The sequence below is a fragment of the Mustela nigripes genome, chromosome 1 (genome assembly GCF_022355385.1).
Source record: "Mustela nigripes isolate SB6536 chromosome 1, MUSNIG.SB6536, whole genome shotgun sequence".
NCBI lineage: Eukaryota > Metazoa > Chordata > Mammalia > Carnivora > Mustelidae > Mustela > Mustela nigripes.
In genome coordinates this window covers 152,864,948-152,882,654 of record NC_081557.1, presented here as the reverse complement: position 1 = coordinate 152,882,654, position 17,707 = coordinate 152,864,948, and the positions used below count along the sequence as shown (strand labels likewise).

At 37.9% G+C, this 17,707-nt stretch overlaps 1 protein-coding gene across 1 annotated transcript in view; it reads right to left on the bottom strand.

Annotated features, from left to right (window-relative positions):
- Window positions 1-15,789: 15,789 nt before the first annotated feature.
- The window catches only part of HERC3 (HECT and RLD domain containing E3 ubiquitin protein ligase 3), a 123,582-nt gene continuing 121,664 nt past the window's right edge, over window positions 15,790-17,707 (bottom strand). The window contains exon 26 of the mRNA XM_059375833.1: window positions 15,790-17,511. Within this exon, the coding sequence (XP_059231816.1) occupies window positions 17,303-17,511 (209 nt within the window). The 3' untranslated portion in view covers window positions 15,790-17,302. The remainder of the gene's footprint in view (window positions 17,512-17,707) is intronic.

Below are 17,707 nucleotides of genomic sequence, written 5' to 3'. Positions count from 1 at the left end.
TAGTCCAGCTAGTCATTTGTCAGTTTTATCTTTCAAAAACCCAGCTCTTAATTTCATTGACCTTTTCTATAGTTTTCCTGGTTTCTAATGTATTTATTTCTACTCTGATCTTTGTTATTTACTTCCTTCTGCGAACTTTGGGCTTACTTTATTCCTTTTCTAGTTTCTTGAGGTGTAAAATTATATTGTTTGAGGTCCTTCCTTTATCTTTTAAGATTTTTTATTTTTTTAAAGATTTTATTTATTTATTTATTTATTTAAGAGAGAGAGCACAAGCTGAGGGGAGAGGCAGAGGGAGAAACAGGCTCTTTGCTGATAAGAAAGCCCAACGCAGGGCTCAATCTCAGGATCCTGGGATCATGACCTGAGCCAAAGGGAGGCATTTAACCAGTTGAGCCTCCCAGGTAATAAACCCCAAGACTTATTTATTTTAGAGAGAATGAGAGAGAGAGAGGAAGAGCACATGGGTGGTGGGTATGTAGCACATGGAGAGGGAGAGAGAGAATCCCAAGCAGGTTCCACATGCCCAGGGTAGAGGCTTGATCTCAAGCTCAACCCTGAGATCATGACCTGGCCCAAAACCAATAGTCGAATGCTTAACTGACAGCCACCCAGATGCTCCTTGCTTTTTCTTAATGTAGATATTTATTGCTGTAAACTTTTCTTAAAACCGCTTTTGCTGCATTCCATAGATTTTGGTATGTTGTGTTCCCATTATTGTTTGATTCAGGTCTTTTTAAATTTCCCTCTTGATTTCTTTTTTAATTCATTGTTCAGGAATACATTGTTTAATTTTCACATATTTAAAAATATTCCAGCTTTCCACCTGTTACTGATTTCTAGTTTCAAACCATTGTGTTGGAAAAGATACTTGGTATGATTTCATTCTTTTTAAACTTTAAACTTACTAAGACTTCTTTTGTGATCTGTCATATGATATTTCTTGGAGAATGTTCTGTATGCATTTGAGAAGAATCTGAATTTTGTTGTTGGAAAGAATGTTCTGTATATATTGGCCCATTTAGTCTAAAGTACATTTCAAGTCTCATTTTTCTTGATTTTCTGTCCGAATGATCTATCCGATTGTTAAAAGTGGAATATTGAAGTCCTCTACCATCATTGTACTGTTTTCTATTTCTCCCTTTAGATCTATTAGTATCTTCTCAATATATTCAGGTGCTCTGATGTTAGATGCATATATAATTATTATTGTTAGATTTTCTTGGTGAATTGACCTCTTTGTCATTGTTCAATGATCTTCTTTGATTCTTGTTAATATTTTTGGCATAAAATCTATTTTGGTTGATATAAGTATAGCTACTCCTGCTCTTTCATTTTTCACTGGTGTTAATAACTTTTTCCGTCCCTTCACTCTGAGCCTATGTTTGTCCTTAAAGCTGAAGTGAGTTTCTTGTAAGCAGCACATTGTTGGGTCTTATTTTTGTTTGTTTCCTCGTATGCTTGTTTTTTCATCCATCTAATCACTCTATGTCTTTTGAGAATTCAGTACATTTACAGGTAAGAACTTACTAAAGCCATCTTATTGTTTTCTGGCTGTTTTGAATTCTCCCTTTTTCTGACTTGCTATCTTCCTTTGTAAATTGACGACTTTTTCATAGTGGTAGACTTTCATTCCCTTTATCTTTTGTGAAGCTACTGATGGTTCTTACTCTATGGTTACTGTGAGAACTTATAGAATTTATGTTAGAATAAATAAATAAATAAATCTGGCCCAATCTTTTCATTTGTGAATGGGGACCCCATGGCCCAGACATTTAGAGTGACTTGACTATTTCCATTCAAAATTAAACATGGCAGGCTTTTTTTCCCTCGAATTTAGCACTTATGTTAGCTATTGAATATTTGTTGAACTTATTAATGGAAAGCTCCTGTTCTCTTTACCACCTTCAAGCCATTTATTAGGTCTGGTAAAACAATACAATGTTACTGATTTTAAAAATTTATTGAACAGGGGCACCTGGGTGGCTCAGTGGGTTAAGCCGCTGCCTTCGGCTCAGGTCATGATCTCAGGGTCCTGGGATCGAGTCCCGCATTGGGCTCTCTGCTCAGCAGGGAGCCTGCTTCCTCCTCTCTCTCTCTGCCTGCCTCTCTGCCTACTTGTGATCTCTGTCTGTCAAATAAATAAATAAAATCTTAAAAAAAAATTTATTGAACATACTTTTGCTGCATTTCACACACTTTTGATACATGTAAGTGAGTTAATAGCATCATTTGTTAAATTAACAAGTCTCATATATATTTTTAAAATATTTATTTGGCAGAGGGAGAGCGCACAAGCAGGGGGAGGGGCAGACAGAGGAAGAAGCAGGTTTCCCACTGAGCAAGGAACCTGACACAGGACTTGATCCCAGGACCCTGGGATCATGGCCTGAACTGAAGGCAAACGCTCAACCAACTGAGCCACCCAGGTGTCTCTTAAGTATAATATTTTTAAAAACATTCTATTTTGACTTGTTTTATAAGATTTTATTTATTTTGACTTATTTGTTATGACTTTATAGTTGGAAATTTGGACCTCTTGATCCCCTTCATCAATTTCACCCATTGCCCCAACCCTTTCCCCTTGGCAAACACCAGCTTTTTTGCCTGTATTTATGATTCTGTTTGTTTTTGTTTGTTCATTTGGTTTTTTAGATTTCACATATAACTTAAATCATATGGTGTTTATCTTATTTCACTTACCATAATACCCTCGAGAACAAGAGAAAGAGAGAGCAGAGGGAAGGGCAGAGGGAGAGGGAGAATGAGAATCTCAAGCAGACGCCACACTTAGCGAGTGCAGACTAGTGTTGGGCTCAATATCATGACCCAGAGACCACAACTTGAGTAGAAATCAAGAGTCAGACACTCAACTGACTGAGCAACCCAGGTGCCCCTAACAAGTCTCAGGTTTATCTTTAATTTCTCCTTTTCCTTTCAAGCTCCCATGCCTGTACTTCTCTCATTTCTCTTATTTTCTTTTTCTTTTTCTTATTGAAGGATAGCTGACATACAATGTTATATTACTTGCACATTATAATAGTATATTAGTTTTTTTAATTTAATTTTTTTTTTAGTGTTCCAAGATTCATTGTTTATGCACTACACCCAGTGCTCCATGCAATGCATGCCCTCCTTAATACCCACCACCAGGCCCTCCCAACCCCCACCCCCCCTCCAAAAACCCTGTTTGTTTCTCAGAGTCCACAGTCTCATGGTTCATCTCCCCCTCCAATTTCCCCCAATTCATTTTTCTTCTCCTTCATCCAATGTCCTCTGTGTTATTCCTTAATGCTCCAGAAGTAAGTGAAACCATAAGATAACTGACTTTCTGCTTGACCTATTTCACTCAGCATAATCTCCTCCAGTCCCATCCATGTTGACACAAAAGTTGGTTATTCATCCTTTCTGATGGAGGCACAATACTCCATTATATATATGGACAATACCTTCTTTTTCCATTCATCTGTTGAAGGGCATCTTGGCTCTTTCCACAGTTTGGCAACTGTGGCCATTGCTGCTATGAGCATTGGGGGTACAGATGGCCCTTCTTTTCACTACATCTGTATCTTTGGAATAAATAGCTCTATTTTTAATTTCTTAAGGAATCTCCACACTGTTTTCCAAAGTGGCAGCATCAACTTACATTCCCACCAACAGTGTAAGAGGGTTCCCCTTTCTCCACATCCTCTCCAATGCTTGTTGTTTACTGTCTTGTTGATGGTATCTCAATGTGGTTTTGATTTGAATCTCCCTGATGGCTAATGATGATGAACATTTTTTCATTTGTCTGATAGCCATTTGTATGTCTTCTTTGGAGAAGTGTCTGTTCATGTCTTCTGGACATTTTTTGACATGATGATCTGTTTCACGTGTGTTGAGTTTGAGGAGTTCTTTATAGATCTTGGATATCAGTCCTTTGTCTGTAATGTCATTTGCAAATATCTTCTCCCATTCTGTGGATTGCCTCTTTGTTTTGTTGACTGTTTCCTTTGCTGTACAGAATATTTTGATCTTGATGAAGTCCCAAAAGTTCATTTTTGCTTTTGTTTCCTTTGCCTTTGGAGACATGTCTTGAAAGAAGTTGCTATGGCCAATGTCGAAGAGGTTACTGCCTGTGTTCTCCTCTAGGATTTTGATAGATTCCTGCCTTACATTGAGGTCTTTTATCCATTTTGAGTTTATCTTTGGGTATGGTGTAAAAGAATGGTCAAGTTTCATTCTTCTATATATAGCTGTCCAATTTTACCAGCACCATTTATTGAAGAGACTGTCTTTTTTCCACTGTATATTTTTCCCTGCTTTGTTAAAGATTATTTGACAATAGAGTTGTGGGTCTATATCTGGGCTCTCTAATCTGTTCCACTGGTCTATGTATCTGTTTTTGTGCCAATGCACAAAAACTGTTTTGGTGATCACAGCTTTGTAGTAAAGCTTGAAATCAAACAACATGATGCCCCCAGTTTTGTTTTTCTTTTTCAACATTTCCTTAGCAATTTGGGGTCTCTTCTGGTTCCATACAAGTTTTAGGATTGCTTGTTCCAGCACTTTGAAAAATGCCAGTGGAATTTTGATCAAGATGGCATTGAAAGTATACATTGCTCTAGGCAGTATAGACATTTTAACAATGCTTATTCTTCTGATCCATAGCATGGAATGCTTTTCCATTTTGTTGTGTCTTCTTCAATTTCTTTCATGAATGTTCTGTAGTTCCTCAAGTACAGATCCTTTACCTTTTTGGTTTGGTTTATTCCCAAGCATCTTATGGTTATTGGTGCTATAGTAAATGGAATCAATTCTCTAATTTCCCTTTCTATATTTTCATTGTTAGTGTATAAGAAAGCAACTGATTTGTGTACTTTGTACAAAATACATTTCCTATTTTGTATCCTGTTACATTACTGAATTGCCGTATGAGTTCTAGTAGTTTGGGGGTGTAGTCTTTTGGGTTTTCCATATAAAGTATCATGTCATCTGCAAAAAGAGAGAGAGTTTGACTTCTTCTTTGCCAATTTGAATACCTTTTATTTCTTTGTGTTGTCTGATTGCTGTTGCTAGGACTTCTATTACTATGTTGAACAACAGTGGCAAGAGTGGGCATCCTTGTCATGTTCCTGATCTCAAAGAGAAGGCTGCCAGCTTTTACCCATTGAGAATGATATTTGCTGTGGGTTTTTCATAGATAGATTTTATGATAGAGGAATATTTCCTCTATCCCTATACTTTGAAGTGTTTTAATCAGGAATGGATGCTGTATCTTGTCAAATGCTTTTCCTGAATCAACTGAAAGGACCATGTGGTTCTTCTCTCTTCGCTTATTGATTTGTTCTATCATATTGATTGATTTGTAAATGTTAAACCACTCTTGGCTCCCAAGGATTAAGCCCACCTGGTCATGGTGGATAGTCTTTTTAATGTACGGTTGGATCCAATTAGCTAGGATCTTGCTGAGAATCTTAGCATCCATATTCTTCAGGGATATTGGTCTGAAATTCTCCTTTTTGGTGGGGTCTTCGCCTGGTTTGGGGATCAGTGTAATGCTGGCTTCATACAAAGAGTCTGGAAGTTTTCCATCTGTTCCTATTTTTTGAAACAGCTTCAGGAGAATAGGTATTATTTCTTCTTTGAATGTTTGGTAGAATTGCCCAGAGAATCCATCAGGTCCTGGGCTCTTGTTTTTTGGGAGGTTTTTAATCACTGCTTTAATTTCATTACTAGATATTGGTCTATTCAGGTTGTCAATTGCTTCCTGTTTCAGTCTCGGAAATTTATAGGTTTCCAGGAATGCATTCATTTATTCTAGGTTGCTTAACTTATTGGCATGTAACTGTTGATAATAATTTCTGTTCCTTGGTGTTTTTTGTCATCTCTCCCCTTTCTTTCATAATTTTATTAATTTGGGTCCTCTCTCTTTTCTTTTGGATTAGTTTGGTCAGTGGTTTATCAATCTTATTCTTTCAAAAAACCACCTTCTAGTTTCGTTGATATGTTCTACTAGTTTCTCTCTAGTTTCTATCTCATTGATCTCTGTTCTGATCTTGATTATTTCCCTCCTTGTGCATGGGGTTGGCTTAATTTGCTCTTGGTTTTCCAGTTCTTTAAGGTGTAAAGAGAGCTGGTGTATTCTGGATTTTTCAATTTTTTGGGTGAGGCTTAGATGGCTATATATTTCCCTCTTAGGACTGCCTTTGCCATATCCAATGGGTTTTGGACTGGTGTGTCTTCATTCTTATTGTTTTCCTTGAATTGTTTAAGTTCTTCTTTGACTTTTTGGTTGATACAAATATTCTTAAGCAGGGTGATCTTTAACTTCCAAGTGTTTGAATTCCTTCCAAACTTTTTCTTGTGATTGAGTTCCAGTTTCAAAGCATTGTGGTCTGAGGTATGCCGGGAATAATCTCAATCTTTTGGTATCAGTTGAGCCCTGATTTGTGACTCCAGTGTGTGGTCTATTCTGGAGAAAGTTCCATATGAGCTTCAGAAGAATGAGTGTTCTGCTGTTTTAGGGTAGAATGTTCTGTATATATCTATAATGTCCATGTGGCCCAATGTGTCATTCAAAGCTCTTGTTTATTTATTGATTTTCTGCTTGGATGATCTATTACCAAGAGTGATGTGTTTAGATCCCCTACTATTAATGTATTCACATCAGTATGACTTTTTATTTTGATTAACAGTTGGCTTATGTAGTTGGCTGCTCCCATACTGGGGGCATAAATATTTACAATTGTAAGATCCTCTTGGTGGATAGACCCTTTAAGAATGATGAAGTGTCCTTATTTATCTCTGACAGTCTTTAGTTTAAAATCTAATTTATCTGAAATGAGAATCGCTATCCCATCTTCCTTTTGAGGCCCATTGGCATGAAAGATGCTTCTCCATCCCTTCACTTTCAGTCTGGATGTATCTTTAGGTTCCAAATTGGTCTCTTGTAGACAGCATATGGATGGGTCCTGTCATCTTATCCAATCTGCAATCCTGTGCTGTTTTATAGGAGCATTTAGGCCATTCACGTTGTGAGTGATTATTGAAAGATACGTTTTTAGGACATCATGTTGCCTGTGAAGTTCTTGTTTCTATAGATCATCTCTGTAAATTTCTGGTCTGTGTCACTCTTGGGTTCTTTCTTCTTTTATAGAACCCCCCCTTAATATTTCTTGTAGTGCTGGCTTGGTGGTCACATCCTCTTTTAAACCTTGCCAGTCTTGGAAGCTCTTTATCTCTCCATCCATTTTGAATGTTAGCCTTGCTGGATAAAGTATTCTTATCTGCATGTTCTTCTCATTTAGTGTCCTGAATATGTCTTGCCAGCCAGGTTTCTGTGAACAGGTCTGACGTTATTCTGATGGACCTTCCTTTGTAAGTAAGGAATCTCTTCCCCCAGCTGCCCTCAGATGCTCTTGTCTAAAATTACGATTCATGTGTTTCACAATTAAGTGCCTTGAGGTCTTTCTAGATTCATCGATCTTGGTGGGTGTTCTTTCTGCCTCTAGGACATGAAAGCTGGTTCCATTCCCCAGATTGGGAAAATTTTCATCCAGTATTTGTTTAACTATATCTTCCAGTCTTCTGTCTTTTTTCCACCCCCTAAGGGATCCCAATAACTCTGATATTGGAACATTTCATGGTGTCATTTATTTCCCTAATTTTGTTTTCATGGCTTCTAAGCTGTGTGTCCCATGTCTTCTCCTGATTCTTTTTCTCTATCAGTTTGTCCTCTAGATCACTGATACTATCTTCTGCCTCGGTTACCCTAGCTGTTAGAATATATTAGTTTTATTGAGTGCAGTTACCATCTTTAACCCTACAATGTAATTAAAATATCATTGACCATATGCCTATACAGTACTTGTCATCATTGTGACTTATTCTATAATTGAGAATTTGAACTTCTTGATCCCTTTATCAATTTCATCCATCGCTCCAAACACCTCCCCTCTGGCAAGCACCAGTTTTTTATTCTGTATTTATGATACTACTTGTTTTGGGTGGATTTTTTTTTAATTTGTTTTGTTTTTTTAGATGTCATATATCACTGAAATCATATGGTGTTTATCTTATTTCAGTTAGCATAATGCCCTCTAGTTCCATCCATGTTGTTGCAAATAGCAAGATCTTATTCTTTTTTTATATCTGATTAATATTCCACACAAACACACCCCACATCTTCTTTATCCATCCATCTATCCGTGGACACTTAAGGTGCTTCTCTAACTTAACTATTGTAGATAATGATGCAGTAAACATGGGGAGGGGGGCATATATCTATTCGAACTGGCGATTTCATTTTCTTTGGGTAAATACCCAGTAGTGGAATTACTGGATCATATGGTATTTCTACTTATTATTTTTTGAGTAACCTCCATACTGTTTCCCACAGTGGTTGTACCAATTTATATATCCACCAACAGTATGCAAGGTTCTCTTTTCTCCACATCCTCACCAACACTATTTTTTGTCTTTTTGATACTAACCATTCTGACAGATGTAAAGTCGTATTTCTTTATGGTTTTGGTTTGTATTCCCTGATGATTAATGATAATGAGCATCTTTTCACGTATCTGTTAGTCATGTATGTCTTTTTGTAGAAAATGTCTATTTAGGTCCTCTACCCATTTTTCAAATTGGATCAATCTTTTTTTTTTCTTTTACTTTTTGTGTTGAGTTATATTAATATTGGGAATTAACTCCTCATTAGATATATCATTTGCAAATATCTTTTTTTTTTTTAAGATTTTTTTTTTACTTGACAGAGAGAGAGCATGCACAATTACGCAGAGCGGCAGGTAGAGGGAGAGGAAAAGCAGGCTCTCCACTGAGCAGGGAGTCCGATGCAGGGCTCGATACCTAGGACCATGACCTGAGCTGAAGGGAGCTGCTTAACTGACTGAGCCACCCAGGCACCCCTGCAATTATCTTCTTTTATTCAGTAGGCTGCTCTTTCATTTTCTTCATGGTTCCTTCCTGCGTAGAAGCTTTTTATTGTGGTATAGTCCTGATAGTTTTATTTTTTGCTTTTCTCTCCCTTGCCTGAGGAGTCATATCTAGAAAAATGTTGCTAAGGCTGATGCAAAAGAGGTTACTGCCTGTGTTTTCTTTTAGTTTTCTGGTTTCATGTCTCACATTTAGGTCTTTAATTCATTTTATGTTTGTATATAAGAGAGTAATCCAGTTTCATTCCTTTGCATGTAGCTGTCCAGTTTTCCCAACACCATTTATTTAAGAAATGGCCTTTTCTCCATTATATATTCTTGCATCATTTTTTATAGATTGACCATGTAAGCATGTTTTTTTTTAAGCTGTCATAACAAACTCTCACTAGATCTCTAGAAAATAACCAAAGATTTACAACAACCCAGTAAATGCTGAATCACGAAAACAGCAACTTAAAAATGGTAGAGGAGCTTTGTGGTATTTAGTGGATTCATCCATTTCCCATGCTCAGTGATGGTCTTAAAGATGACAGACTCAATTTCCAGTGTAGAATCTGATCCTTGGCTTCAGAGGGATCACAGTGATCTTGTTCTCAATGAGTTTTGTTTAATTTTTGAGTATAATTGATACACAGTGTTAACATTAGTTTCAGGTGTATAACATAGTGATTCAATTTTTCTACATCATGCTATATAGGTGTGTGTTTATTTCTGGGATCATTATTCTGCTCCATTATTTGTCTATTTTTGTAACAGTGTCATGCTGTTTTGATTATAACATTTGTAGTGTATCTTAAAATCTGGGATTGTGATACCTCCAGCTTTGTTCTTTCTTAAGGTTGCTTTGGCTATTTGGGGTCTTTTGTGGTTTCATATATTAATTCATTCTAACAATCCATTTGTCTACTTCTGTGAAAAGTACTATTGGTGTTTGGGTACGGATTGCATAGAATCTGTAGATCACTTTGGGATGATATATGGACATTTTAACAATATTATCCCAATCCATGAGCATGGTATATCTTTCAATTTGTTTGTGTCATCTTTAATTTCAATGTTTTATAGTTTTCAGTATACAAGTCTTTCATCTCTGGTTAAATTTATTCTTAGGTATTTTATTTTTCTGTTGCAACTGTAAGTGAGATTGTTACCTTAATTTCTCTTTCTGCTACTTGGTTATTAAGTATATAGAAAAAGCAACATATTCTAGTATATTAATTTGATATCATACAAGTCTACTGAATTCATTTATTCTAGCAGATTTTTGACAGAGTATTTAGTGTTTTCTATATATGGTATCATGTAGTTTGCATATACTGGTAGTTTTACTTCTTCCTTACCAATTTGGATTTTTTTTTTCTTCTTGTCTGATTGCTGTGGCTAAGACTGCTAGTACTATATTTAATAAAAGTGGCAAGAGTGGGTATCCATTCTTGTCTTGTCCTTGATCTTAGAGGAAAAACTTAGTTTTTCACCATTGAGTATGATGTTAACTGTGGGCTTGTCATATATGGCTTTATTATGTTCCCTTCAAACACAAATTCTCTCTTTGTAGAGAGTTTTTATCATAAATGGATGTTGAATTTTGTCAAATGCTTTTTCTGCATCTATTGAGATATGATTTTTATCCTTCATTTTGTTAACGTGATGTATCTTGTTAATTGATTTGCAGATATTGAACCATCCTTGCCTCCCTGAACAAATCTCATTTGTTCATGGTGAGTGATCCTTTTAATATATTGTTGAATGCAGTTTGATAAAATTTTGATTTTTTAAAGATTTTATTTATTTATTTGACAGAGAGAGAGACAGTGAGAGAGGGAACACAGCAGAGGGAGTGGGAGAGGGAGAAGCAGGCTTCCTGTGGAGCAGGAAGCCTCATGCTGGACCCAATTCCAGGATTCTGGGACCATGACCTGAGCTGAAGGCAGACACTTAACGACTGAGCCACCCAGATGCCCCAAATTTTGATTTTTTTTACAGCTATGTTCACAAAGTAGGTTTTTGTTTGTTTTGCTGTGTCTTTAGTTTTGATATCAGGGTAATGCTGGCCTCTTAGAATAAATTTGGAAGCTTTCCTTTCTCTCTTATTTTTTGAACGAATTTGAGAAGAATAGGTATTAGCTCTTCAAATGTTTGGTAGAATTAACTTGTAGAGAAATCTGGTCCTGGACTTTCTGTTGTTTTTTGATTACTAATTCAATTTCATTACTAGTAGGTGATCTGTTCAGATTTTCTATTTCTTCTTGATTCAGTTTTGGAAAATTGTGTGTTTCTAGGAATTCATCCATTTCTTCTTGGTTGTCCAATTTTTGGTATATACTTTTTCATATTGGTCCCTTACAATCTTTTGTATTTCTGTGGTGTCAGTATAACTTCCCATTCATTTCTGATTTTATTCAAGTCCTCTTTTTCTTGATGGGTCTGGCTAACGGTTTATCAATTTTATCTTTCCAGAGAACTAGCTCTTGATTTCACTGATCTTTCTTCTTTTTTTCTCTCTTTCTCCCCCACCCTTTCCCCCCCCTATTTCATTTATTTCTTCTTTCACCTTTATTACTTCCTTCTTCCTAATAACTTTGGGCTTTGTTATTTTTCTACTTTCTGTGTAAAGTTGATTTGAGAGTTTCCTTGTTTCTTGAGATTTGAGATAGACCTGTACAACTGTAAACTTCCCTCTGAAAACAGTTTTCACTGTGTCCCAAAGATTTTGGACTATTGTGTTTTCATATTCATTTGTTTCCATGTATTCTTTTTTAACTTCCTCTCTCTCTCCACCCTTTGGTTGTTCAGTAGCCTGTTGTTCAGCTTCCACATATTTGTAGGTTTTTTCTAGTTTGGGATTTTTTTTCCCCACTCGTAACTGATTTCTACTTTAATATTGTTGTGGTCAGAAAAGATCTTTGATATGATTTCAGTATTCTTAAATTTATTGAGATTTGTTTTGTCACCTAACAAGTGATCTATCCTGGAGAATGTTCCATGTGCACTTGAAAAGGATGTGTATTCTGCTGCTTTGGGATGGAATGTCCTGTATTTCTTTTAACTTCATCTAGTCTAATATGTCATTCAAAGCCACTACTTCTTTATTGATTTTCTATCTGGATATCTATCTATTGATGTAAATCAGGTGTTAAAAGTCCCCTACTATTATTGTATCACTGACAATTTCTTCCTTTATGTCTATTAATATTTGCTTTACATATTCAGGGGCTCTGATGTTAAGTGCATAGATATTCAAAACTTTTATATTCTCTCTTTGGATTGATCCATTTATCATTATGTGATGCTCTTCTTTGTCTCTTGTAAGTCTTTGTTTTAAAGTCTTTTTGTCTGATATAAATATGGCTTATCCCAACTTTTCTTCACCTCCGGTTGCCTGGAATATCTTTTTCCATCCCTTTACTTTTAGTCTATATGTGTCATTAAGTCTGAAACAAGGCTTTTGTAGGCAGCATATAGATAGGTCTTGTTTTTTTTTTTTTTTTTTTTAAATCCCATTCAGTTACCCTGCGTCTTTTGATTGGAGCATTTAGGCCATGTAATTATTGGTAGGTATGTAATTATTGCCATTTTATTAATTGTTTTCTCATTATTTTTGTAGTTTTTCTCTGCTCCTTCTCTTCCTTGTAATTGATGGCTCTCTTTAATATTACACTTGGATTCCTTTCTCTTTTATTTTTTGGTGTATCTATTAGAGTTTGCTGGTATGTCGTTACCATGAGTTTCATAGAAAATATCCTAAATATATAGCAGTCTATATTAAGCTATCTTAAGTTGATGGTCACTTAAGTTTAAACAAATACTCAACAAGATTTTTACTCCTTACATCCACACTTTATTTATAGGTCATATTTTACATCTTTTTGTTTTGTGAGTCCCTAATTTCTTAAATGTCATTGATTTTACTACTTTTGTCTTTTAACCTTCACATTAGCTTTTTTAGTGATTGAATATAGTACCTATACGGCATGTTTGCTTTTACTCATGTTTTTATTTTCACAGTTTTCTTTCTTCTAATTATGACCTTTTCCTTTTTTACTTAAAGACTCCCTAGAACATTTCTAGTAATACTGGTTTAGTGATAATGAACTCCTTTATCTGACGTATGCCTGAGAAACTCCTTTTCCCTTCTTCAATTCTGATGAGAATGATCATCTTGTCATGTAGAATATTCTTGGTTGTAGTTTTTTTCCTTTCAGCCCTTTCAATATATCATGCCACTTGCTTCTAGCTTGCAGTTTCCACTGAAAATACCTAATAAACTCATGGGGTTTCCCTTGTATATAACTAGTTGTTTCTCTCTTGCTGTTTTTAAGAGTGTGTATTTAATTTTTGACACTTTATTTTTTTTTAAGATTTTATTTGACAGAGATCACAAGTAGGCAGAGAGGCAGGCAGAGAAAGAGGGGGACACAGGCTCCCGGCTGAGCAGAGAGTCCGATGTGGGGCTCAATTCCAAGACCCTGAGATCATGATCTGAGCCGAAGGCAAAGTCTTAACCCACTGAACCACCCAGGTGCCCCAATCTTTGACACTTTAATTAGAGTGTATCTTGGTGTGGATCTCCTTGGGTTCATCTTATTTGGGGTTTTCTGTGTATCCTGGATGTATTTCCTTCCCAAGATGAGAGAAGTTTTCAGCTATTACTCAAGTAAGCTTTTTGTCTCCTTCCCTCTCCCCAACCCCCTTCTCTTTCTGGGGCTTCTATAATATTCAAGTTGGTACACTTCAAACTATCATAGAGATCCGTTAACCTGTCCACTTTTGTTTTCTTTTCGATGTTCAGTTTACACGCTTTCCATTACCCTTTCAGATTGCTGATCCATTCTTTGCATCCTTCATTCTACTGTTGATTCCCTCTGGTGTATTTTTCACTTCAGCTATCGTATTCCTCAATGTTGATTGTTCTCTGTATAATTTCCATCTCTTTGTTGAAAATCCACTCATCCATTCTTCTCTGAAGTCCAATAGCCATTGTTATGCCCATTACTTTGAACACTATCAGGTAGGTTGCTTATCTCTGTTTTATTTATTTTTTTTTCTGAGGGTTTGTTTTTTCATTTGGAGCACATTCCTGTCTCATCTTGTTTGACTTTCTGTATTTCTACAAATTAGGCAGAACAGCAGCTTTTCCAAGACTTGAAGGAATGGCCTTGTGTACGGTCAGCCCATGCCTGTTTACTTTGGTTAGCTGGCTAGAACTATAGCAGGTACAGCCTGGGGGCTCTAAGGCACTCAGCACTGGGATAGTCCTGGTAGGATGGCTACAGCTGAAGTGGTCACAGCTGGGGAGGCGGGGAGTGGGGGAGATTCTCAGGGCACTCTGCACAGGACACAACCAGAGCCAGAGTGGATGAAGACTTGGGCAAAGGGCTCCCAGGGTACTCCACCCTGGGGGTACCTAGCTGTGATAACCGGAGCTGAGGTGTGCCAGGCTGGGAGGTCTTGGTGGCACTCCTTCCCCAGGGGTTCTGGCAAAACAACTTGAGCCAAACAGGTTCAGGCCTGGAGTGTTCTGGGATGCTTTGCACCATGGTGAGAGAGGTGTAGCTACGGTGGGTGACATTCAGGGGTGTCCCAGCATATGCTGTACTGGGGCCACCTTGTGCAGTCTATTTTAGGGGATGGCCCAGATCCTGCTTCCATCTGCACTATCAAGGTGGAGGGGAGATGTAAATATATATAAATTTATATAATTTATAAACAAATTTTATATATTTATTTATTTATCTATCTATCTATTTCTTTATTTTGCCTCTCAGACCCCAGAGTGCATTCTGCAGGTCCCTCACTGGTAGAGCTTTAGGGCTGGTTCCTTTATATTCTAGTTGCTCCTGAAACCATGTTTTATTTTTTTTTTCTGTGGCCCCAGAGTGGCCAGGGCTGATGTGGTCTAGGGATCCAGGGCTTGCTGAGGACAGTGTGGTGGCTAGGGAACCCAGACTCTGCTCCTTTCTGTGCTATCAAGGTGGAGGGAGAACATAAACACTGGCACTGCCTAGCTTCTCCAGCATCCCACTGTTTGGTGGAGGGTAAGTTCCTTTATATTCTCGTTGCCCTTTTAAGCCACAGTTTTTCTGTGTCCCAGGACAGAAAAATCTGCTCATAGTCCCTTAGTAGTCTCCTCCCTCCCCAGTGCAGTTCACAGCATTAAAATTGGGGGTTCTTGTTACCGTGTCTCCTGTCGTTGTCTACGTGGTCCCTCCAACCCCTGCTGTGCAGGATTTGTTCTGTCAGCCCTCAGTTGTTTTTCAGAAGGAACTGCTGTACAGATTGGCATAGACTTGTGATCATGGAGAAGGAGAGATGAGGGTCTTCTGTTCTATCATTTTGGATCCTCTTGCAATGCACTCTTCTACTGCTACCTCTCTCACCGCTCTCAGAATGGGAAGGATTAATTCCTTCAAATGGACCCCCATCCAGTTTTCTTCTTAAACCAGTCGTAAGTCCTATCACTGCCTCCTACCCCCACCCCAAAGTTCTGAACATTTCGACAAATCCTGCGTGGCTACCAACTCAAGTTCCTTTGCTTAGCCTGCTTCCTCAGCCCCAAAGCTACCTTCTTTCCCCTCCCTTCGTCTTATTTACCATTATTCTATTTCCCCTGATGCTCTCCAAGTTGTTCCTGTCCTTCTCTAAACCCTCCCCTCCACGTGAAATGCCTTTTCACCTATCACAACTTTCAGAAATCCCCTCCACCCTTCAGGCTATCCTGACCTGCTCCCTTCTCCATGTCCCTAGTGCTTGGTCTTACTTTATTAGGACTGGAACCAAATTTGACCTTTTATTATTTGAGTAGATCATTCTTCTACTGAAAGCAAGCTACCCATTCTGCAAATACAATAAGAAATAATTTTAAGTTAAAACACCAAATTTATTGCATAATATTGAACTATATGCACACACATAGAAAATAAACATTTCATATAACTGTATATCTTTTTTTAATCTTGTATTATAAAGACTGAAAAAACTACCAATTTAGCAATTGAATTAAGTTTTAAAAACAAAAAGAAAAGCAAAAATCTACATCCTTCATTGAGATCTGATGCTGTATCATGGTTCATAAATACTTCCTTTTATATAAATAAGTCTTTCCTCTAGTGACTAGGAATTTAAAATTAGGCTGACATGGATTCTTTGATCATGTAGAATTTTCTTATCCCATGATGAAGTAGGTTGAGCATGTCGTTATTTTTGATACATATATTTGCTCTAAACACAATGCCCCCCCGAAATCCCACTGTAAACAAACATTTCAAATGCAATAAACAAAAGTCCCATAATAAAGAATGTCCTTAAATGTTAGCAATTAGGGAAAAGGAAAAAAAATAGAAATTTTGCAATTTAAATAGAAATTAAAAAAATAGACTGCATGCATCCACTAGAAGGACAGGAAGGGAGCATTAAGTCAGGAAACAATGGGATGAAGTGAGTAAGAGAGAAAGGGAAGGAGAGGAAGGAAAGAGAAAGAGGCAGAGGGCATAATTTGACAGGGAAAGAGAACAAGAAATTTATTAATTCTACTTTCCTTGGAGAAGATACTCTTTAAAAAAGTAATGCAACTTGCTCCAAAAGCCAGATAACTGAAGGAGTAGGGGGTCTATCACCTCACCTTATTGTCGAAGGGACTTGGCTGAACAACAAAATAAAATTTGGCTCAGCTATAATGCTGAGCTGCTCTGCACATCTCTAAGCAGGTCCAGGAATAGGCAGAGCCAGGTAGAGGCTGCTAGTCCCTCAACAACTTCTTTTTAAAGCAAAATCTGTTCATAAAGGCTCCCATGAATTCTCAAAAGAGTTCAGCCAAATTAACGAAAGAAGGGACCCAGATTCAGCTTGCGGGACTTGGGATTTTCTGAAGTAGTCCTTGCCTCCTTAGTCCTTAGAGCAGGGCTGCAACAAGCCAGGAGCATGTCCAAGTCTGCAGAGAGAGGAGCCGTTCTGCACGTGCAGGTGAGAAAGGGCGCATCAGTCAAAATCATTCTTGCGGAGGAACGAGAGGGACAGGAAGCACTGTGAGGAAAGAGCAGGGCTAAGAGAGACATTTGGGAAATGAGAGGTTAAAAAGCCACTGCCATTTTTCCCAGCAGAGTGCAACATATTCACAAGTGCAAGGAACACTACTAGGTAATTTGGTTTAAAAACAAAAATGCCAATTTTTCACCCCCATCCCCAACCCCTGATTTTTCAGAAAGGTTGCTTCCTGTTCACAAGCCCAGAAACACATCAACCAGGTTCAGGATTCAAAAGTCCCAACCCATTCAGACAATAAAAAAATAGAACTCCCTTCCCCATGATTTTCTGTATGGGCCTCCATGTGGACACTGAGGAAGGGAGGGAAATCTGGGGAACACTGTGGAGCCTCAAGCCAAACTAAACCCTTCATAGTTGTCAAGGGCTTGGGTCAGCCGTGCGCTCAGGATCTCTTTGCTGCTGTATTTGGGGAGATCAAGAAGGTTGTAGCAAGTGTGGGCCACGGGCAGGTACTCCTCGCCGCTGGCTGTGGACTGGATGACAATCTGCAGGCTCGCCATGCCGTAGATGGGAATGCGATCGCTGCCCGTGAGGAACACTGAGGAGAAAGGGAAAGGCCATTACCAGCTACGCAGCCCAGGAGCTTCTCTCTGCAGCCCCGCACAGAAAGGAGAGGACCGCATGACACCCTGTGGCTCGCATGAGAAGTACACTTCTAGGTGCCAATATGGATGGCATGAATATTCACCTACGCTCATTCTTACAAAGCAAGAGGCTGACTGCATTTCAATCTT